Source organism: Apteryx mantelli, chromosome 6, assembly GCF_036417845.1.
Source record: "Apteryx mantelli isolate bAptMan1 chromosome 6, bAptMan1.hap1, whole genome shotgun sequence".
NCBI lineage: Eukaryota > Metazoa > Chordata > Aves > Apterygiformes > Apterygidae > Apteryx > Apteryx mantelli.
In genome coordinates, this window is record NC_089983.1 from 32625163 (window position 1) to 32647192 (window position 22030).

Here is a 22030-nt window from a genome sequence, read left to right on the forward strand (position 1 = left end):
CGGCCGCCAGTCGCGGGGCGGGCGGGGCCGGGGCCGGGGCGGAGCGGGGGCCGGGGCGGCCGGGCCGGGGCTGGCGGCGCGGGGGCCCCGCCATGGCCCACTTCGAGACGCAGTACCAGCGCCTGGAGAGCTCCTCCACCGAGTCCCCCCCCGGCGGCGGGGACCTGCTCGTCCACGTCCCCGAGGGCGCCAAGTGTGAGCGGCGGCGCCGGGACCGGCACCGGGGCTTGGGGCCCGTGACGGGGCCTGGGCACCGGGCGGCGGGGGCGAGGCCGCGCCCCGAGACCGGGGGAGGCTCTGGGCGCCGGGAGGGGCGGGGGCTGGGAGCGGCGGAGGTGTGGCGGCCGGCTGGCGGGGCGGGCTCCTCAGGGGACCCGGGGCCTTGGGGGTGAGGGGGAGCACCCGGGCTGGCGCTGGGGCTTGGGGACCGCAGGGGCGACCGTGGGCCCGGGGGGAGCCTGGGGGGAGCCTGGCGTGGGGGGTCTGTGGGGCCCGGTTGGGGGCCTGAGAGAGACACCGGGAGAGGGGTGAAGAGGGAGCTGTGTGTGTTGCAAGAGCTAGGCCGGGTGTGCCAGAGGCGCTCTCACCCTGCGTTTTTTCCTTCCTTCAGCTCCATGGCATCATATAGAGAACCTGGACCTTTTCTTCTCTCGTATATCCTTCCACAGCATGCGCACTGCCTTGAGAGGGCATGCACTTCACCGCCTTGTGCTGTGCTCCCCATGCTGACAGAGGTGCTTGGTTTGGCATACCTTGGGGCTGAGGCAGCATCTGCCCCTTCCCTTAGGACACTACATGCTTCCAGAGGAGCTGGGGGATGGCAGAGCCCCTAAGAGTATGGGATGCTGTGGGTATTAAATGCAGTTTTGCCTGTCTCTGCGTTGTCCTGTGCCTGAGATCTCTCCTTGCTGCCTACCCACCCCTCCCCTTGTGCAGCCTGAGGGCAGGCTGAGTTTCTGTTCTCTGCTTGGGCAGAATCCACCTCTGGGGGAAGAAGGGGGTTTGGATCAACCCAGGTCCTCTTATCCCAGCTGTGCTATACCTGGGAAGAGTGTGTTTCCCTGCAGCAGAGTACCAGCTTGCTGGTGAATAGGGATGGGAGAGAGTTTCCGTCACTGGTAGAGGGAGATTTGGCTGGGGGGTCTGTGGATGCCAGTGGGACGGGAGGTGTCTCCACCCTTTGTCAGTAGGAAAAGCTTTCCAGTCTGTTCTCCTTGACTATAGCTCTCACGTTTATAATCTGCATCAAAAAAATGGCTTCACCTGCATGCTCATCGGGGAGATCTTTGAGCTTATGTAAGTGCAGGCTCCCCTCCCCTGTAGGCTGTTGGGGCTGACAGGAAGCTGACAGGAAGCTGGGGAATGGCTGTGGGAGTGTGCTGAGCCATTCCAGTCAGGAGGCGGGAGGGTTCCCTTCTCAGATATCCTGCCTGCCTTTCATTAGAGTTTTCCATGCCCCAAACCCATATTCCGCTTTGAGGAGGTGGTGCCGTGAGCTTTCCTGGCACCATGGCTGTGGGGCTGCCTGAGTTGCAGCTCCTGCCTGCCGTGTGTCCGGGCGGGAGGTGGGCAGGGTGATTCCCTCATGGCCACTCCCTCTCTTTGCAGGCAGTTCATCTTTGTGGTGGCGTTCACCACCTTTCTTATCAGCTGCGTCGATTATGACATTCTCTTTGCCAACAAAGCAGTAAATCACAGCCAGCATCCGAGTGAGCCCATTAAGGTGACGCTGCCAGATGCCTTCCTGCCTCCAAATGTCTGCAGTGCAAGGTAGGAGCGGCTGAGGGCACGTTAGCCACTGCTCTTGCTTTCTCAGGTACTAAGGGCTGTCCGGGGCTTGACTCCTGCTATCTGCCTCTTCTTGCCTGCAGAATCCAGGCAAACAGCTTCCTCATCTGTATCCTGGTGATAGCTGGGGTTTTCTGGATCCACCGACTCATCAAATTTATCTACAACATTTGCTGCTACTGGGAAATTCACTCCTTCTACATCAATGCCCTCAAAATCCCCATGGTAAGTAGCTGGGCTGAGGGCCTTATGCAGGGCTGCTGAGGAAAGCAGGAGTCCCTGCTGTGCAGTGAGAAGCAGCTCACCTCTACCCCCATTCGGAGCCAGCTTCTCCAAAAGTCTTGTACCGAGGGCTCTTCCTTCTGCTCCAGCTCTTCCCAGGGTTACATAACCACGTTGATCTCCTTTCAGCTTTTCCAGCAGCCAACTTGCTGCATGTTAACCCTTCTCTGCCCAGCCTGTCACTGTGTGTGCTGGCATGTGCATCTGCCATCTGCCACCCAATATGTTTATTATTATCTGCGATGGCCTTTTCTGTGATGCCTTTCAACAGCAAAGGCATAAACGAGGTATGAGCGAGGGTGTTTTCTTATCTCCTGGGAGGCGAGCAGAATCATCTCCCTTCTTTATTGATGAGGAAACTGAGGCTTGGTTGGTGAACAGCATGCTGGAGATCTGTGTCAGAGATGGGGTTTGAGGCTTACGCCTACAACCTGGTGCAGGATCTTCTGCTCTGTCTGATAACATCAGAGGGTGCATGTGCTTCCTTTTAGGAGAAGCCATGGGTGTTTGAGAAAGATGGACTGAGCCAAGAGGCTTGGTTTGTCCCCAGCTTTGCCACAGGCTGCCTTTGGGACACTGGTCAAATCCCTTCCCCTATCCCTACCTCCCCTCTGACTCCAAGCATTAGGCGTGCTTCCCATGGGCTCTGAGGGGAAGGAAAGCTCACGTGAGCCTGGGACTGTATTTGTGCCTCCAAAATAGGAGTGTGTGTGAGTGGGTGGGAAACGGTCATCTACACTAGTCCCTGGGTAAAGGGCGCTGGGGCAAGGTATGGGGTTTGCCTGCTGCAGGCTGAAGCAGTGTGGAGAGGTGCCTTGTGTTGCGTGTGCTTCACTGGTACCCCAAAAGTGTGTGCTGGGACCCGCTGTTAGAGCAGGGCGCAGCCCGACTTCTGTGCCCAGACATGGCCTGCCTCTAATCTTGCTGCTTCCCCCTCCCAGTCCAACCTGCCCTACTACACCTGGCAGGAGGTGCAGGCCCGCATCGTGCAGATCCAGAAGGAGCACCAGATCTGCATCCACAAGAAAGAGCTGACAGAGCTGGACATCTACCACCGCATTCTCCGCTTCAAGAACTACATGGTGGCCATGGTGAACAAGTCTCTGCTGCCCATCCGCTTCCGCCTGCCCTTGCTGGGAGACACAGTCTTCTACACTCGTGGGCTCAAGTACAACTTCGAGCTCATCTTTTTCTGGGGGCCAGGCTCCCTCTTTGAGAACGAGTGGAGCCTGAAGGCCGAATACAAGCGGGCTGGGAACCGCCTGGAGCTAGCTGAGAAGCTCAGCACTCGCATCCTTTGGATTGGCATTGCCAACTTCCTCCTCTGCCCCCTCATCCTCATCTGGCAGATCCTCTACGCCTTCTTCAGCTACACGGAGATCCTGAAGCGGGAGCCAGGCAGCCTGGGTGCCCGCTGCTGGTCTCTCTATGGCCGCTGTTACCTCCGTCACTTCAATGAGCTGGACCACGAACTGCACTCACGCCTCAGCAAGGGCTACAAGCCAGCTTCCAAATATATGAACTGCTTTATCTCCCCGCTCCTCACCATCGTGGCCAAGAATGTGGCCTTCTTTGCTGGCTCCATCCTGGCCGTGCTCATCGCTCTCACCATCTATGACGAGGACGTGCTGGCAGTGGAGCACGTGCTGACAACGGTCACCCTGCTCGGGGTGGGCATCACGGTGTGCAGGTGAGCTGGACCTGTGCTGGGCAGAGCCGGCTGCTCCCAGCAACTTTGCAGGGAACAGCGAGGCTGATGCCGCCTGTGTGGATGTGCTCTTAGGTTGCAAGCAAACATGAGTCTGCTCTAGGGGAAGAACACAGCTGGGGAGAGGCAGAATGGGGCAGGAAGGAGAAGGGGGTACTAGTCAGCTTGGTGCAGTGATTGTAGTGATGACTTCAGAAATGATACGAGGGTTTTAGCTGGAGCTGTACAGCGGGAGCCCTGAGCTGTACTAGCAGGAGGGTTTGGGTTGGGAGTGAAGGCCACAGGTGGAGCTGTGGATGTGGGCTGTTCACTCTGCCCTCCCAGGATGAGATGTCCCTTAAACTGAAGCGCAATGCTGTGATGTTTCCCTGTCCTATCCTGCAGGTCCTTCATTCCTGACCAGCACCTGGTATTTTGCCCAGAGCAGCTGCTGCGGGTCATCTTGGCGCACATCCACTACATGCCTGACCACTGGCAGGGCAATGCCCACCGCTATGAGACCCGGGATGAGTTTGCCCAGCTCTTCCAGTACAAAGCGGTGAGCCTGGCTCACAAGGGACTGAGACAGAAACTAACTTTTGTCCCTGCAGGAGGGAGAAGCTGCCAGAGAGCCAGGCAGCTCCTGAGCAGACAGAGAGAGCTTTCTTGGAAATGACCTTCCCCAGCTGATGGGTCAGGGCTGAGGGCTGGCTCCAGGATTGAGGGTTTGTTGGGGAGGCAACAGGGGTAGGGTTTCCAGTGCAGGATGGGACGTGGAGTTGAGGGGGGCCTGAGCTTTGCTCTGGGGCCAGCTTTATTGGGGCAGTTTCTGGCATCTTCAAGCTCACTCTGAGCCCCCTGTTTCCCTGCCCAGGTCTTCATCCTGGAGGAACTCCTGAGTCCCATCATTACCCCCCTGATCCTTATCATCTGCCTCCGACCCAAGTCCTTGGACATTGTTGACTTCTTCCGCAACTTCACTGTGGAGGTGGTGGGTGTGGGCGACACCTGCTCCTTTGCCCAGATGGACGTGCGCCAGCACGGCCACCCAGCGGTAGGTCCCATGCGTGGCAGGATAGTAGCGTGGGCTCCACACCAGCATGCCTGATCCGTTAGACACAGGAGAGGCTGTAACTCACCACTCCTGGGAGCCTGCAGCCAACAGCCTGTGACTGCCTCAGTGCTGAGGCTCTGGGGCTGCCAGTGCAGGTCACCAGGCTGTGACTATTAACCTGATATGTTATACACTGGGCTCTGTCATTTCTTAATATTTAACGTCCTTGCCTGTCTTCACAGACAAGAACCTTGTGCCCTGCTCCCTCAGGAGAGGAGTGGGTATATTTGGGCATCTTAAAAAGTGTGACCACTGAGAACAGATTAAAAAGGCTGGGCTGCTTTTTGCCAGGAGAGAAGCAGGATGAGGGAAATGGGATGTGTTTTCCATTATATGAAAACTACTGCAAAGTGAAAGAGGTTCAATCTGTTTCTTGTGCCTGGGAATTTACATGAGTCATCAAGAAAAGCTCGCTAGTGACAGGGCCATGAACTGGGAAAGAGTGGGCTCACTGTGTTAAGAACAGTTGTTTGCTGGTTGTAGTTGCTTCTGCTGTGGGCTGGAGAGTGCAAGACAAAGCTTTCAGCTCTGATTTTTGTGCTAGCCCTCATCTCCATCTCCTTTGCAGCAGGAGGTGGAGGACACTGTGCTTTACAGCCGCTACTTTCCTGGGCTGCAAGGACTGAACTAGGACGGGGCATTTGCTCTAGTGCCTGCCTGCTGCATGGAGCTGTGGCCCAGCTTGTGCTGGGTATTGTGGGTTTTGCCCAGACTGGTCCTGCAGGATTTGCAGGCCTGGCAGGGGCTTAAAGCATGTCCTGGCCCTCACTACCTCTCTCTGTTCTGCAGTGGATGTCAGCAGGAAAGACGGAGGCCTCCATTTACCAGCAGGCGGAGGATGGCAAGACGGAGTTGTCCCTCATGCACTTTGCCATCACCAACCCCAAGTGGCAGCCGCCCCGCGAGAGCACGGCCTTCATCGGTTTCCTGAAGGAGCGGGTGCACCGGGACAGCAGCGTGGCGCTGGCCCAGCAGGCTGTACTCCCCGAAAACGCCCTCTTCAGCTCCATCCAGTCCCTGCAGTCGGAGTCAGAGGTGCCCAGGCCGGTGGGGATAAGTGGTGTTCTTAGGGTGCTTGCTGGGTGCCAACAAGCTCTGGGATAACCAGGCCCTCTGGGCAAATTTTCCCCTTGCCTGGGCTGTATCCAGGGATGGGAATATGATAGATAGCGCTAGCTGGGACTGCCTCTGGGTTTCTAAAGATGGGCAGCAAGGTATCCTGGAACACTGTGAGGTGGGAGAGGGGCTGGGGGAAGCTGTGGTGCCTCAGTTCTGTGTTGCTGGTATGGAGGTCAGGTCTCCACGTCTGCACAGGACAGTGACTCTCTCCTTTTCAACTCTGCAGCCTCACAGCCTGATTGCCAATGTGATAGCAGGCTCCTCAGCTCTGGGCTTTCACATGGGCCGCGATGGACAAGCCTCCCGCCATCTCTCTGAAGTGGCCTCGGCCCTACGTTCCTTCTCCCCACTCCAGTCTGCCCAGCAGCCCCCCAGCAGCTTCCAGACAGGGGGAAGGGATGGAGAGGGAGCCCAGCCTCGGGGGGCGAGTGCCATGACAGTCTCTGGGTAAGGACATGGCAGCATTGGCTGCCAGCTGCAGGCTAGGGGAGAACAACTGGAGACCTTGCAAGTCCTGAATTCTTTTGCTGTTTGCCCCACTGCTGTGCCATTGTCCTATGTGTGCAGTGGCTGTCTGGCATTTGTCTCTGCATCCTGGGACAGGAAGGGACATGTTCACAAGCAGAGCTAGGCCCAGATGCTTACACTGGCCCCAAAGAGCGGTGTGGGGCCCTGGTGTTCTCCTGAAGGTACCACAGCACCTTCCTGGCAGGAAAGAGACTGCTCTGAGCATCCCTTCCCAGGGATGAGGGCGATGTCCAAGTAGGGCCTGCCCTGGTCCTGAATGCCACCTGCTCTGGAGGTGAGAGGCTGGTGAGCTCTATGCCCTGGCACAGGGGCACAGTGCGATGGGATACCTGGGGTGGGGCAGTGCCATGCCTGGGCTGATCATCTTGTGCGGCTGGGGAGAGGACGCAGAGGGCCCGTCCCTCTCCATCACAGGAGTGGGTGTCTGCATGCCTTACAGTAGAGCAGAGAGAGGCTGGGCTGGGTGCGCTGTAGGGGGCCACCCAGGCAGCAAACACCTCCTGTGTGTTCCCTTGGCAGTGCTGATGCAAGGACTGTGAGCTCAGGGAGCAGCGCCTGGGAGGGTCAGCTACAGAGCATGATCCTGTCAGAGTATGCCTCCACCGAGATGAGTCTCCACGCGCTCTACATGCACGAGGTGAGCAGCCAGGAGCCGGGCTGGCCAGCGGGGCGTGGGCCCAGGGCAGTCAGGATGGGGCTGGTGTAGCTGGAGCCTGGGGTGGCTGGGGAGCTCTGAGGGACTGGAAGGGGAGCTGAGAGCAAGTGTATGTGCACTGCTGGGGAGGGGGTGCTTTGGGGAGTCTGGGCTCTCCCCACATGGCTGACCTGCTCATGTCTCGGCCCTGCAGTTGCACAAACAGCAAACCCAGCTGGAGCCCGAGCGGCACACTTGGCACCGGCGAGAGAGCGACGAGAGCGGGGAGAGTGCCCACGAGGAGCTGGAAGCTCAGCGGGGTGCCTCTGTCCCCATCCCTCGCTCTGCCAGCTACCCCTTCTCCTCGCCGCGGCAGCCTGCCGAGGAGACAGCCACACTGCAGACTGGCTTCCAGCGGCGATACGGTGGCATCACAGGTATGGGAGCCAGGGTGGAGGTCGGAGCTCTGGATCAGAGCCCTGTAGCCAATGCCCTGCATGGACTGGCATGGGCAGTCTGCCTGCCGCTGAAGCCTGGCATCCCCTGTGTAGCTGATCTTCCTCCTCACCCATCCTGCAGACCCAGGCACAGTGCACAGAGCCCCATCACACTTCTCCCGCCTCCCGCTGGGAGGCTGGGCTGAGGACGGGCAGTCAGCGAGACACCCAGAGCCCGTGCCGGAGGAGAGCTCAGAAGATGAGCTTCCACCGCAGATCCACAAGGTAGGGGCAAAAGCTGTGGCTGAGAGGGGCTGCGTGAACTCTGGCTGGCAGGCTGGGGTGGTGGCAGCTGGTCCCAGTACGTGCCACATCCCCTCTCTATCTTGCAGGTGTAGCCTTGTAGACTGGGAATCTCGTGGGGGTTGCAGACTGGGAGCCGCCAGGGCAGCAGGATGTGGCATCAGCCTGATTCTTCTCCCGTCCCAAGGGGACGGGGTGATCCTGGGCTTCATTTTGTTGCCATCAATTGCCGAAGAGACAAAGCTGCCAGGCCAGCGGCTTTGCAGTGGCGCCTTGTGTCCAGCCGTTTGTCAAGTCAACGCCACTCTGACTCTTGTGGGGTGAATGCGTGTGTGAGTACATACGTGTGTCTGTGTTCACATCTGTGTCGTCTGTGTCGGAGGATCGCTGCAGAGCCTGCGAAAGCTGACGTGATGGGACTGGCGGTGGGGACTGGCTTGGAGGTGGCAGCAGCAGCTGCTGGTCGAAGGGATGTGAGAAGGCACCAGCTTCAGACATCCACCCGGAGCTGGGACCTGCCTTCTGAATGAGGGCAGGGAGCTGGTGTCCCCTGGGGATGGCCACCCATGTCAGGAGGTGTCGAGGGGAGCTAACAGCCTGCAGCAGTGCTGGCACCATGACTGCCCTGCTTGCAGCCTTGGGGAGGTGCCCAGCACTGCATTGCCCTTCCAGGGAGGACCAACTTCGTGCCCCTCAGTCCGGAGCAGGATGGCAGTGGGGCAGTCCCCCCGCTCCATGCACACACACACTGCCCCATCTCCCTTGCTGAGGGATGGGACCCCACTGCTGCAGGTGGGGGTGGGCATAGCCAGCAGGCCCTGCTCTCACTGGGATCTGGGGAGGCTGCAGCTCTTCTCCAGCTCCCGTGACAGCTGCCCAGTCCCTTGCACGCCAGGAAGGGGCTGTGGAGGTGGGAGAATTTTGTCCCTGACATCTCTCCTGGCTGGCAGCCTCTGTGCCATATCTCTGAGCTAGGGCAACGTGCCCCCTGGCCAGTGCCCATGGGATGTGGGCTGCTAGCAGGGCCCGCTTGCAATGCCAAAGAGACCCTGGGGTGATCCAGCCTGGCTTCTCCTGGGGGCATATGCAGCCCAGTTGGAGCCCACCCTGAAGGACTTGTTCTCTGTGTATTGAATTGACTCTCTTCCCCCAGGTGTTATAAAAGCCTTTTCCCTATGCCTGACCTGTCTGATACATTGGATGTCTTCCTGATGTGGCCATTTCTGTGGTATTGGGGCTTTCCTCCTGCCCAAACAAAGCCTTCAGTGCGTCTTGCATCTCACCCAGGGACTCTCAGCTCCTTCCTTCACTCCTGAGAGAATCCTTTTGCTTGCAACATTGCTTTGGCTGCTGCAGAGCCCATATCCCAAGCAGATGGCTTATGTCTCGGAGGGGCAAGAGGAGGTGCCCTAAATCCAGAGGGGAGAGGCAAACCCTAGCCCAGCCCCATGGTAGAGGGGAGAGTAGGTTTCCTGGTTGTGCAGCATAACCTCAGACAGGACCTTCCCAAGATCACCCTGGTTTCCCTTGCCCCTCTTCCAGTGGCAGCTTGCGAGCATGTGCATCTCGGCTAACGCCCGCCAGGCATTGCTTTCACCCTCCTTCACTCTTTCCCCTGGCAGGGACTGCTTGCTTTTACCATGCCCTCTGCGAGCAACAGGCAGGCCCTCCTCTCCCATCCCTGGAGTCCAGGGCCACCTTTCTTCCCCTGCCAGGGTTATTGGCCTGTGCCCTTTGAGCCTGGGCTGGGCCCACGCCTGCTGAGCCAGCTGCTCTCTGCGCTGGGGCAGACACGCCTGGTAGCAGGGACGCAAGCATGGAGGCGTGTGGCGTTGCGCCCAAGGATTCCTTGGATGTCCAGTAACATAAGGGAGACTGTAAAAGAGCGAGGACTACAGGTGCAGCATGACCTCAAGTAATAAGTATTTTATTACTCACTCTTAGATTGCAGTCTCTGCCTAATTCGCTATAACCAGGCACTACGTATTTTGCTACGTGCACTTCAGGTTTGTGAGCGCATTGCTGTCTGACAAGTTCCAATCCCTCGATGCCCTGTCTGTCACGGAGGAATCCTGGTGTGGGTGTCCCCTTCTCACCGGGTGCGGGTCCTGCAGTCAGACCCTGCTCCAGATAGCTGGCCTACACTGCACAAGCTGGCATTAATCTTTTATAGAGTTCCCCCATTGTTCTCACCCAATAACAGTAGTTTAACCCAACACAAGCCTAATGGCCTTTCATCCAATTATGTTCTGTTGTTCCCTTGCGGTTTTCTTCTTTTTTACTTCTTATCACTATTTCCACATAGTTCTACCAGAGATGAGGGTTTCTACAGTGTCATTTCTTTCCTTATCACTAATGCCACACAGTGCCACTCTTTCCAATAGTGCCCAGTGACAGGAAAGAGGCAATGGGCACAAACTGAAACCCAGGAAGTTCCATCTGGACATAAGGAAAACCACCCCCCCCCTTTTTTTTTTTTACTGTGAGAGTGACTGAGTACTGGAACAGGTTGCCCAGAGAGGTCATGGAGTTTCCATCCTTAGGGACAGTCAGAAGCCATCTGGATAGGGTCCTGGGCAACCTGCTATAGGTGACCCTGCTTTGAGCAGGGAGGTTGGACTAGATGATCTCCAGAGGTCCCTTCCAACCTCAACAGTTCTGTAGTTCTGCAATAGTTCTGCAGTGTAGTGCCTCAGGCCGTAGACCCCACAGGTGACTGCCAACTGGTGGGACGCACCAGCGTGTCCTGCTGTGGCAAGGGCTGTGCTATCCATGAGGCCCGCTCTTGCCTGCAGGCCTGAGCCAAGGCAGCAAACAGGGCTGACTCTGGCCCTCATGCTCGTAGGCCCAACCTTTGCTCTTACCTCGTTAGACCCAACTGTGGCCATAGGAGCAAGAGGGCCAGGAGCACTGATGGTTCAATAATTGTGGCTCTGCCTGGCCTTTGACATCCTTCCCCCAGGCCGGGAAGCGTAGAGGGGGTGTTTGTGCAGGGGCAGGCTCTTTTGGGTGATGGGCTCCCTGTCACAAGGGGGAGGGACAGACCAAAGCTATGACTGGTCTGGGCCTGTAAGAGACTAAAATGAGTGCACTAAAGCAAAGCCTGGATGGGGATCAGCTCCTTACAGCTGGAGTCAGGACTTCTGGGGTCTCTCTCTGGCTTGCCATGTGACTTGGGGATAAATCATGTGGCTGAGCTCAGCCAGAGGGCAAGAGGTCCATGGGCCTGGGTACCACACTGGTGTGCCAGTATCTCCAGCTGTGGGCGTGCTCTCTGCACAGCTGCTGGGGGCAGCCCCTGCCTCCCATAGAGGATCAGCTGCAAAGACCCCACAGCAGCTCCAGCTTGGGGCTGTTGTGGCATGATGAGTTTGACAAGGAAACTGAGGGCAAGTCTCCAATGCACCCAAGCTTTCCAGCCGCTTCCCTGGCCACCTGGGCTCCCTCGCTGCACACAAGGCAGTGCTGCCTGCCCCAGGGCAGCCCTTTGAGCCTGCAGCACCTGTTCAGCAGCTGTTGATCTCAAACACACATGGGCCATCTGGGTTTTTACAGACTGAAAAGCACCTTCTGGCTGCACTCTACGAAGGGCAAGCACATGGGTGTCCTCTATGCTGGCAGGCTTGGCCCTGGGGGTGGGATGCTTGGTCTAGGCTTCCTGGCATAGTCACTGCTGATCCTTAAGCAGGGCCGGCTGAGCTGGTGAAGGCTGGCTCCATCCTGGGGCAAGTGGGGAAATCTGGGCCTTTCCCTGGGAATAACAGGAGGAGGGAGAGGCCTGGCAGGAGCAGGCAGGAGTCCTTGCCGCATGTTGTGCTTGTGTCATCGCTGTCCCATGTGCATGGCAAGCTGCTCCTCCCCATCCCCTCCCAGGGTGTGCGAGTGTGCGGGTGCGCGGGGATTCCCGGGGAGTGCTGATCGCAGCCCCGTGTCCTCACTGTACAGCTGTATAGCCATGTAATAAAGGTGGGGCATATCATCCATGCCAGTGTCCGAGTCTCTGATTGCCCCGGAGCGTGGTGCAGCTTGCCTGTCTCTGGCTGCAGAGCAGGGGGCAGTAATGTGGGACTGAGGATGCTGGAGAAGGCAGTGCCCAGGATGGACTCTGCCCCTGAACACGTGCCAGGAGGCTGCAAACTGCCTGGGCTGGTGTGGAGCCAGCTAGGAGCATGGGAGGAGCAGGGCCTCCCTGAAGGTCGGCACCAAGGCCCTTCCCTGCTCTGGCCGTATCCTGGAGGCTGCAGCGTGCATGGACAAGGAAACGTCTAGAGCTCAGAGCTCAGCTGGGAGCAGCAGGCTTGCAGGCTGCACACTGCTCCCTTGAGAGTGCTGGGGACGACCTGATCCCCTGCTTGCATCCCAGGATGCCAGGGGATACATAAAGTAGGTGGCAGGGATACAGTGCCTAGCCCCTGGAGCCGTGTCTGAGGAAGGGAACATTGGCAGGGGCTGAGTGGGTAGCAGCTCCTGGGAGTGATATGTCCTACATTATCTTCCTGGTTGGACCATGCCTGGTGAACAGCCCCTGCTGTAAAGTAGATGGGGTGCTGTCAACAAGAGCATGCAGGGAACCCCAGTAGCACCTTCCCCAGCTCAGATCAGGGCTCTTCCTGCAAATCCTGGGCTTCTCAGCAGGATAACAAGCCCTTTCCACAGCAGGGAATGGCCTGAGTCACCCCACTGCAGCTGGGCGACTGCCAGGTGTCTCTCTTGGCCCTTTTTCCCTGGTACTCCTGATGCTGCAAAGGGCTCTGCACCTTGGCAGATGGTAACATCTCCTAGCTGTGGATTTGGGGGGGGCTGAAAGATGGGGCTGATGCACTCATCTTGCAGGGGGTGTGGGGCCTTGGTTTCAGACCTAACACTTGGCTTTGGTGCAGCCTATATGTGCAAGTGGCCTCTGGGGCCTTGGCTCCCTGTGTGTCCCTATGAGCCTTCCCGGGGAACAGAGCGTCCGGCAGCAGCAGGATGCAGCTTGGTGAGGTGGCCTGAGCTGCACCCGGAGCAGGCAGCCAAGGAGCACCTCCCTTCTCCTGGGCTCGCTGTCATCCTCGCTGTGACGGGGCGCACGGGTTGGAGTCAATGGTGCTTGGTGGAGGCCTTCCTCAGGTGGCCCCGCTGCCTGCCGGCCTGGCTGCGGCAGCCCGTCCTTGCACAAGGCCCGCAGTGCTCTGTCCTTCTCCTCAGCCTGGGGGCGCCTGGGGGAAACCGAGGCACACCGCGTGTGTGGCTGTGATCGGTGCCTCTTCGCACTCGTGGGGCCGGGGCCACGGGGGGAAGGCGGCGGCTCTATGCACCGGGGAGCGCCCGGCCACCGCCGCCGCCTGCGCCGCCGAGTCTATCTCGGCGCCGCAGGCCCGGGGGGGCCGCCTGGCCGCGGCGATAAGCGGCGGCGGGAGCAGCCTGCTGTCCCGGCCCCTCTCCCCGGCCTCAGGGCGGCGCCTGGCCCCGGGGGCGGCCGCGGCCGCGGCCGCGGCGGGGCGCGGTGCCCGGAGCGGGCGGCGCTAGGGCCCGGCGGCGGCGCGGGGCGGCGCCGGGCCCGGTGCGCGGTGCGCGGAGCCCGGTGCGCGGCGCGGCCGGACCGGGCCGGACCGAGCGGGCCCGGCGGCAGGTGAGCGCGCGGCGAGCAGGGCCGGGCCGGGCCGGGCCGGGCCCGCGGCGGCTCCCCGGGCACCCGGGCCGGCGCGCCGGGCCCAGGCCGCTGCAGCCGGGACGTGTGTGTCCCGGCCCGACCGGCGCCGCGGCACGGCCCGGGCGCTGCCCCTGCGCTGCCCCGCATTTCCCCCGGCATTGCCCGTGCGTTGCCCCCTATTTCCCCTTGCATTGCCCCCACGTTTCCCCGGGCATTGCCCGTGCGTTGCCGCCGCATTTCCCCGTGCGTTGCCTCGAGTATTGCCCCGTGCACTTCCCCATACGTTGACCTTGCGTTGCCTGTGTATTGCCCGTGCATTGCCCCCAGGACCGACCCCCTGCCCGAGATTTGTCCAAGGACACCAGTGCGCCCACGTCCCTGCAGCTGTCACTGGCAGCACTGCGCACTCACTGCCCCCCCTCCCCGGCCGTGTGCATCCCCAAGGGCCGGTGGACCTGGCTGACCCCAATGCAGCCCCAAGATAGGGCATAGCCGGGTGCTACATGGAGCTGATCCTGGCACGGTGCCCAACACCACTGCCACATCCTTCTTTTGCCACTTCCGCCACCTTGCTGTGGGGCAACCGCAGTGTGGTGGACCACAGCACCAGGGTGATGTGCCTCACCTAGCATGGTCACTGCTCGGCCCTCGACAGCGTGCACGTGTCATACGTCCATCCAGGTGCACACCTGGGCTGCTGGTGTGCAAAGCTGGTCCTGTTTGCTTGCAGGGGTGTCCCCCGGTTGTCCGTGTCTGAGGTGTCTGCCCCCGTCCCCGTGAGCGCCCCTTCTGTTCGGCCATGTCTCCTGCCATGGGTCCCCATTTGCAGCCGTGCCCAACAGCCCCTCCTCTCTCCACAGCCGGTGATTGGCCAGGATGGCAGTGCTGGGGAGCTACTGTGAGGGCAACAGCTCCTTCGCGCAGGCCTGGGTGCAGCAGGGCTTCCAGCCCTGCTTCTTCTTCACGCTGGTACCGGCCGTGCTGCTGAGCGTCTGCCTGCTGCTGGGCGCCCTGCAGTATGCCTGCTACGTCCGCTTCGGCCGCGCCATGGAGCCCAAGTACATCCCCCGGTCACGCCTCTACCGCGGCCAGGTCCTGCTGTCCCTGCTGCTGGCCCTGCAGCCCCTCGGCGGGCTGCTGTGGCAGGTGGGGGGCCCGGGACGGCTCTACGGCTACATGGTGCTGTACACCTGCCTCTGGGCCCTCAGCTGGGGCTGCGCCATCGCCCTGCTGCAGCTGGAGCACACGCGGGTGCTGGTGCAGGACCGGACGCGGGGCCACGGCACTGTCCTCCTCCTCTTCTGGGCGCTGGCCTTCGCCGCCGAGAACCTGACCTTGGTGTGCTGGAGGAGCCCGCTGTGGTGGTGGGCGCTGGAGGACACCAACCAGAAGGTGGGCTGGGGGGCAGCCGGGCTGGGTGCTGCACGGATGCTAGGAGGGGGGCAGGATGTGGGGATGGGTGCTGGGGCCCTTTGTGCCCTGAGGCTGCGTGGCTCTCCAGAGGGGCTTTCGCTGAGCCATGGTGCTTGGCAGTTGTGCCGAGGCGAGGTTGCAGCACTGACCCCCATCTCTCCCTCCAGGTGCAATTCAGCCTCTGGCTGCTGCGTTATGTCTGCACCTTCACACTCTTCATCCTGGGCATGAAGGCCCCGGGGCTGCCCCACAAGCCCTACATGCTGCTTGTGAATGAGGAGGAGCGTGACGTGGAGAACAGCCAGGTGAGTCATGGGGTGCTGCTCTGCAGCCGGGGCAGCATGGGGACATGCCTGGGGAGGAGGCTCTGCCTGGGGGCTGGAGGCAGGACAGAGACACATCTGTCCTGGGATCAGGGGCTTTAGGAGACAGGAACAGTGTGGTTTAAGGCTGCTCAGCTGCCTTCCTGGGCTGGGGTACCGGGACAGTGACCCCTCTGCTGTCCTCTCCCCCAGCCTCTTCTGCCAAATGCTGGCAGGACCACGTCCACCTGGAAGGATTTCCGGCAGAAGCTGCGGCTGCTGGTGCAGTACATGTGGCCGAGGGGCAACCGCCTGCTGCAGGGGCTGGTGCTGTTCTGCATGGCGCTGATGGGGCTGGAGCGGGCCATCAACGTCTTCGTGCCCATCTACTACAAGAACATCGGTGAGGCATGCAGGGCTGGCTCTCCCCACTCACAGATACGCTGTCCCAGCAGCGAGGGGGGCTGGGGAGAGCCAAGGTTGGGTGCTGGCTCCTTGCAGGGGACCCTCGTCCTTGTGCCATGTCCTGCCTGGCACTGGGCACAACTGCCTGCAGCAAGGGTCTTGGAGGTAGACGCTTTGTGCAGGGACGTGTGTGCTGCCACCTTCCCAAGGTGTGCCCCCTTTGCACCTCTGACCGCCCTGCTCTTCCATCAGCCTAGCCTCCCGGCACACCCCAGAAGATGCTGCATTTCAGGACCAGCACCCACAGCCTCACCATGTGCTGGGGGGTGTCGCAAGTGACCTGGGAGGGTGCAGGGACGTGGCAGGACATGGGTGCTGGGGCAGTGCCGGGGGCAGGGGCTGGTGCTGGGGCTGGTCCCCATGCAGTCTCTGCTCGGGGTGCCCAGCGATGCTGCCTTCCCCTCTGCCCTGACCCATATCCCCTCTCCCCAGTGAACGAGCTGACGGAGGGGGCTCCCTGGCACACCCTGGCCTGGACCGTCTGCATCTATGTGGGGCTGAAGTTCCTGCAGGGTGGAGGTGCTGGTAAGGACCACCGGAAAGGACTGGGTGTTGGGGACACCCTGGGGGTGGTGGTGATGCCCATGGTCCCCAGGTCACTGCTTGCTCTGTCTTGGGAGCAGCAACCAGGGCTGGCTCCTGAGCTGGTGGCAGTGGGGGGATCTTGTCCCAAATCTCTTTAGCCCAGCTGGGGTTTGTGAGCTGCACACATGTCCCAGTGATGAGGTAAGGGGAGGAGGGTGGCGTTTGTCCCTGCTGACTGTGCCCTGCCGCCCCGCAGGTGCCACCGGCTTCGTGAGCAACCTGCGCACCTTCCTGTGGGTCTGGGTGCAGCAGTTCACCAACCGGCAGGTGCAGGTGCAGCTCTTCGCCCACCTGCACGGCCTGTCCCTGCGCTGGCACCTGGGGCGCCGCACCGGCGAGGTCCTGCGCAGCGTGGACCGGGGCACCAGCAGCATCAACAGCCTGCTCAGGTCAGAGCGTGCCCATGGCGGGGGGCTGCCGGGGGCAGAGGGTCACCCCGTGTGGCTGGATTGATGCAACGTCCCCCTTCCCCCCCGCAGCTACATCGTCTTCAGCATCGTCCCCACCATTGCAGACATAGTGATCGGCATCATTTACTTCACCTCGGCCTTCAGCGCCTGGTTTGGCCTCATCATCTTCGTGTGTATGAGCCTGTACCTGAGTGAGTGCCAGGAGGGGGGTCTGGGAGCAGGGTGCCCACGCTGGTCTGGGGGCAGTGGACGCAGGCTGACGCGACCCCCTCGTACCTGCAGCTCTGACCATCTTCATCACGGAGTGGAGGACCAAGTACCGGCGGGACATGAACACACGGGACAACGAGGCCAAGTCCCGGGCTGTGGACTCGCTGCTCAACTTTGAGACGGTAACGGTGGAGGGGTGCGGGGCGGGCGCTGAGCGCTGCCCGGCGCTGGGGGAGCGGGGCCGGACGCTCACCCTGCTGCTGTGTGTTGTAGGTGAAGTACTACAACGCTGAGAGCTACGAGGTGAACCGCTTCAACGATGCCATCGTCAAGTACCAGGTATGGGGAGTCTCAGCACCCGGCATCGGGGGCTTTGAGGGGAAGGACTGAGCCTCTCGGGCATCTCCAGGGAGGATGGGGGTCGCCACAGGTCTGGTTTGAAGGCAGCAGTTTTACGGAGGACCTTGCCTTTTCCAGGTCTCAGAGTGGAAAGTTAGCGCCTCGCTGGGCCTCCTCAACCAAACCCAGAACCTAGTCATCGGCCTGGGACTGCTGGCGGGGTCCCTACTCTGTGCCTACTTTGTCACCGAACACAAGCTGCAGGTAAGGCTGGTGCCAGCCCGGGCAGTCTCCTGCCTGTGACGGGGCCCCAGTGCTGGCAGTGATGGGCCCCTCTTGTCTGTCCCTACCAGGTGGGAGACTTTGTCCTCTTCGGCACCTACATCATCCAGCTCTACACACCGCTCAACTGGTTTGGGACTTACTACAGGTAATGCTGGGAGCAGCGGGGCTTTGGGGATGCCTGGGGTCCCCTGCAGCCAGTGCTACCCCCCATCCCCATGAGTGTGTGGTCTCCTAAACCTTTCCCTCTTGTCTTCACCTTGTTCCAGGATGATCCAGAACTCCTTCATCGACATGGAGAACATGTTTGAGCTCTTCCACGAGGAGCAGGAGGTGGGTGTGACGCGGGGCATCCCCATGCTCAGTCACCCCCCAATTCATCTTCGTGTGCTCCTCGGCATGTATCACACTCGGGCCCTGCATCCTCCTCCCCACCATGTCCCCTGGAAAGCAGCATCCCTGTAGACGTGTCCCTAGGACCCTGCTGTCCCCCTGGGCCCCGGGCACTGCCCCTTCCCAGACCCCCTTCCCTGGCATGGTCCCGTGGTCCTGCCCCTGGGGAGGGGGATGGGCTGGCTCTGAGGCTATGTCTCTGCATCTGGCAGGTGAAGGATGTAGTGAACGCTGGAGACCTGCGCTTGGAGGCCGGGCGGATCGAGTTTGAGAACGTGCACTTCAGCTACGTGGATGGGTATGGGACGGCAGCACAGGGTGGGCAGGATGGGACAAGCTGAGTTATGGGGCCTGGCACGGGGACGTGGGGCGAGGCAGGCAGCCCTGAACCCCTCTCCGTCTCCCTTTCCCAGGAAGGAAATCCTGCAGGACGTCTCCTTCTCCGTGATGCCCGGGCAGACCTTGGCCCTGGTGAGAGCGGCGCTGGGGTGCTAGGTTCAGTGCTGAAGGAAAGTGGGGCTGGGAAGTGGGACTGACCCATAGCGGGGTGTGAATGACTGGCCTTATGCTGGGCCAGTCCTTCCTCGTCTGGCCCCTAGTGCTTGGCACCAGCAGGGTCTCTGGTATCTCCAAGAGCTTCTTCCTTTGCATGCAGGTGGGACCTTCGGGCTCGGGGAAGAGCACCATCATCCGCCTGCTCTTCCGCTTCTATGATGTGTGGGGTGGCTGCATCCGCATCGACGGGCAGGACATCTCCCAGGTGAGAGATGGGAGGCCTCTTGGGGCCGGAGAGGTGGCGACTGCTCTGGGGCAGCCCGGCGCAGGGACCAGCGTCCCCTCGGGGCAGAGGTGAGGCAGGCAGCCACCAGCCCCTTTAATGACTGGCATCTGTACTGGAGGCCAGTAAATCCCTGGATCTGCCTGTAAATGGACACATATGCCATGGAAAGGGGGCTGTGAACGGGTCTCCAGAGCCCCCATGGTGAATTGTTAGCTGCTGTGGCCGTGCTGGTGGGGTCCTGCGAAGCCACATGGCTCCGTTTAGAGTCGGGCAGGAGAGGGGGGGCAGGGTGGGCCAGGGGCAGTCAGGCTTTGGGGGTCCTGCTCAGACCTCGTCCCCCACCACCACGGCCCCCAGGTGAAGCAGGCGTCGCTGCGTGCCCACATCGGGGTGGTGCCCCAGGACACGGTGCTCTTCAACGACACCATCTCCAACAACATCCGCTATGGACGGGTCACGGCCACCGACGAAGAGGTGCAAGAGGCGGCCCGGGCTGCTGACATCCACGACCGCATCCTCTCCTTCCCTGATGGTGAGACCCTCGTGGCCCCCCTCCATGTCCTCCCCTGCCGTCCCAGCGGGGTCACTTGTGGCCTTGAAGCTGCCTTCATGGGGTGGGCACTGGTGGCAGTGGCTGTCCTTGGGTGATACTCTGCATGGGGATGCCTGCGCGACCCCGTGCCTTGCTCTCCCTCTCCCTGCTCTCTGCCCGGGGCTGAATCAGCTGCCCGGCAGGGCAGGCCATGCTGCGCAGCGCAGCAGAGCCCCGGAGCCCGTCCTCATCTTGGAGGGCGCTGGTGCAGCATGTTCCTGCCCTTGTGCCCACAGGATACAACACCCAGGTGGGGGAGCGTGGGCTGAAGCTGAGTGGGGGCGAGAAGCAGCGTGTCGCCATCGCACGAACCATCCTGAAGGGGCCTCGCATCATCCTGCTGGACGAGGTACGGCACCACCCCAGGCTTGCCCTGCTCTGCAGCAGCCCCTGCCCCAGCTGCTGCCCAGAGTCTGCATGCCCTGTCCCTCCATCCATACTGTGCTTCATCCTGTCCCCGCGCTCTGCCTCTCCCACAGGCCACGTCTGCGCTCGACACGGAGACTGAGAGGAACATCCAGGCCTCCCTGGCCAAGGTCTGCGCCCACCGCACCAGCATCATTGTTGCACACAGGTAGGCACATGGGGAAGGGGCTGCATCTGGGAGGTGCTGAGGGAGGGAGCAAAGCTGGGCTCCCCCGCCCTGCCCTCGCCAAACCACAAGAGAGCCGAGGATGGCTGGAGAAAGAGTTCCCTCAGCTCTTGCAGGGTGCAGACAGCCTCCAGCTGGGCTTTCCCTGGGCGTTGGAGTGAGCCATGGTTTGCAGGGAGACACCCACAGAACCCTCCTCCTGCACCAGGGTCTGTGGCTCAGCTGCGTGGATTTTGGGGGGCAGGGGGAAAAGCCCTGCTGCATCCATGCTGCATCCATGTTGCCTGCAGGACACAGCAGGATCCTCTGGTGCTGGCTCTCTGCGACACGCAGGAAGGATTTGTTGGGACCTTGTAGCAGAGGGGCAGTGACAGAGCGGATGCTCCCAAGGGCTCCCAGTCACTCTTGGTTCCCAGACATCCTGGTACAGGCAGAGCCAGACTGGCCAGGCATGGGGAGGGCAGGCACAGTGGGTACCAGCTGAGGGCTTGGGCTCAGCCTGGCGGAGCTCCTCTTGTGGTGTACATGGAGGGGGCCTGTGGCTGGAGACGCTACTTCGCGCTTCCCGGGGCTCTGATTCCCTTTAACGCCCGACTCTGGGCATGGCCGAGGGCTGTGTTGGCCCAGCTCAGTGAGGAGCAGGGTGTCAGAGGACAGTGCGGAGCAGAGAGGGACATAGGCACCAGCCAGGCTGGGACCAGGGGGGCCAGGAGCGTGCTGGGAATGTCTGGCGGTGAGAAGGGGGGCACGGAGCAAAGGAGGGTGTCCTTGGCTGTCCCCAGTACCCCCTGCCCTGGGAGCTCCCTGACCCAGCTGCTGGGGAAAGCTGTGTACAGGGGGTGGCTGGAGCAGTTAGCCCTCCAGGGAGGTGGCCCTGCAGTGCTGCCCCTTCCCTGGGGGATTCCCTCCATCCACCCCGGCAGAGGGGTCCCTGCAGGAGGGGTGAGCTGTGCCCCCTAACACCCTGCCCTGCCTTTCTCTGCAGGCTCTCCACTGTGGTGGGCGCAGACCAGATCCTAGTGCTCAAGGAGGGGCGCATCGTGGAGCGAGGCAGGTGAGTGCGGGGGGGCTGGGGAGGGCTTGGCACTGCCTGCCCCTGCTCTGGAGCCACACACCGACCCGCTCTCCCCGCAGGCACGAGGAGCTGCTGCAGAAGGGTGGTGTGTACGCCAGCATGTGGCTGCAGCAGCAGGCCGGCGATGACAGTGACAGCAAGGAGCGGTGCACAGAGAAGCCCCCGGGCAGCAAGAAGGGGCAGTGAGCACGGCTGTGCCCTCTGCTGTGACACTGAACCAGGACCCCGGCCCCCAGGGCCCCCACGGTGCTGGGGACCCGTTTGCCTGCTGCCGGCCGGCAGCTGCAGGGGCTGGGTTGGACACTCCGCTACGTTTGTACCTGTTTGTTTTGCTGTGTGTAGTTTCTTAAACCAGGTCCTTGCCAGCTGTGCTCCTGTGTGCTCCGGGCAGGGCGTGCGCCTGCAAGACCCCGGCAGGGAGGCTGTGGGATCCTGTGCTCGGGGCAGGACCAGGCTGGCTGTGGGCACCCGCAGAACAAGCCACACGTGGCCCCAGAGCCTGGGCTTTCCGAGCGAGCCCTTTATTGAGAGCCCAGGGGACAGAGCTCAAGAGGGGCCTGGTGCCACACCATGCCCGACGAGTGCAGTCTGGGAGGACGGAGAGAGGAAGGGAAGGCCAGCCTGGCTCAGACGTCCTCGTCAGTAGTGGTGGCCTGGATCAATACCAGTGTGGTGAGCGGTTTTTAGCAGCCCTGTGCTGGCGTCACAGCCCCTCCGCCCTGAGGGCTGGCATCACGCTGAGCAGCTGCTGCATAGCCAGCATGGCACTGGGCAGCAAGGCGGGGAGCCAATATCAGGGCTGGGGAGAGCCTGATCCCCCTCTCCCAGCCTGGTCCGGCTCTGCTCACCTGCGGGAGGTGCAGCCACCAGCCCTGCTCACTGGCGCTGCACTGCAGTGGCAGCTGGGGGCCAGCAGCTTCTTGCTAGCAGCCCCAGGTAGCTCTGAGCGAGGAAGAGGAAGACTCTATGGGCATGGCAGCCATCCAGGTAGGCCAGCAGCTCTGCCACAGGGTAGTGCTCCTTGGCCTCTGCCCGGTGAGGGGCAGAGCAGGCAGAGCCTGCCCCCA

The 22030-nt window shown here is 61.3% G+C and overlaps 2 protein-coding genes across 3 annotated transcripts; both read left to right on the forward strand.

The window, feature by feature from the left end:
- The first annotated feature begins 50 nt into the window (after positions 1–50).
- On the forward strand, positions 51–11875 carry ATG9A (autophagy related 9A). 2 transcript variants are annotated; one of them, XM_067299165.1, is made up of 14 exons: positions 51–195; positions 611–654; positions 1232–1296; positions 1609–1770; positions 1872–2013; positions 3012–3760; positions 4163–4316; positions 4632–4811; positions 5661–5918; positions 6217–6437; positions 7038–7155; positions 7367–7589; positions 7732–7874; positions 7982–11875. In XM_067299165.1, the coding sequence occupies exons 1-14, from the start codon at positions 93–95 to the stop codon at positions 7985–7987; spliced, it is 2568 nt and encodes an 855-aa protein (XP_067155266.1). In that variant the 5' UTR covers positions 51–92; the 3' UTR covers positions 7988–11875. The 2 variants fall into 2 exon arrangements, with proteins under 2 accessions (XP_067155266.1, XP_067155267.1); XM_067299166.1 differs by having other exon boundaries at positions 5661–5906.
- A 1549-nt stretch (positions 11876–13424) lies between these two features.
- Positions 13425–21333, forward strand: ABCB6 (ATP binding cassette subfamily B member 6 (LAN blood group)). Its single transcript, XM_067299167.1, has 20 exons — positions 13425–13503; positions 14385–14916; positions 15105–15242; positions 15453–15642; positions 16137–16229; positions 16486–16678; positions 16769–16890; positions 16982–17091; positions 17183–17248; positions 17387–17512; positions 17602–17678; positions 17800–17863; positions 18136–18221; positions 18337–18394; positions 18579–18683; positions 19062–19236; positions 19533–19645; positions 19776–19870; positions 20874–20942; positions 21023–21333. The coding sequence occupies exons 2-20, from the start codon at positions 14401–14403 to the stop codon at positions 21147–21149; spliced, it is 2523 nt and encodes an 840-aa protein (XP_067155268.1). The 5' UTR covers positions 13425–13503; positions 14385–14400; the 3' UTR covers positions 21150–21333.
- Positions 21334–22030: the final 697 nt, after the last annotated feature.

What these genes read in the sequence shown, in the direction of transcription:
- ATG9A (XM_067299165.1), top strand. Translation starts at nt 93, where the DNA reads ATGGCCCACTTCGAGACGCAGTACCAGCGCCTGGAGAGCTCCTCCACC. An exon ending in GGGGAGATCTTTGAGCTTAT is followed by an intron (nt 1,297 to 1,608) that starts GTAAGTGCAGGC and finishes CTCTCTTTGCAG; the next exon opens with GCAGTTCATCTTTGTGGTGG. An exon ending in AGTCAGAGGTGCCCAGGCCG is followed by an intron (nt 5,919 to 6,216) that starts GTGGGGATAAGT and finishes TCAACTCTGCAG; the next exon opens with CCTCACAGCCTGATTGCCAA.
- ABCB6 (XM_067299167.1), top strand. Translation starts at nt 14,401, where the DNA reads ATGGCAGTGCTGGGGAGCTACTGTGAGGGCAACAGCTCCTTCGCGCAG. An exon ending in TCTTCCACGAGGAGCAGGAG is followed by an intron (nt 17,864 to 18,135) that starts GTGGGTGTGACG and finishes TGCATCTGGCAG; the next exon opens with GTGAAGGATGTAGTGAACGC. An exon ending in AGCATCATTGTTGCACACAG is followed by an intron (nt 19,871 to 20,873) that starts GTAGGCACATGG and finishes CTTTCTCTGCAG; the next exon opens with GCTCTCCACTGTGGTGGGCG.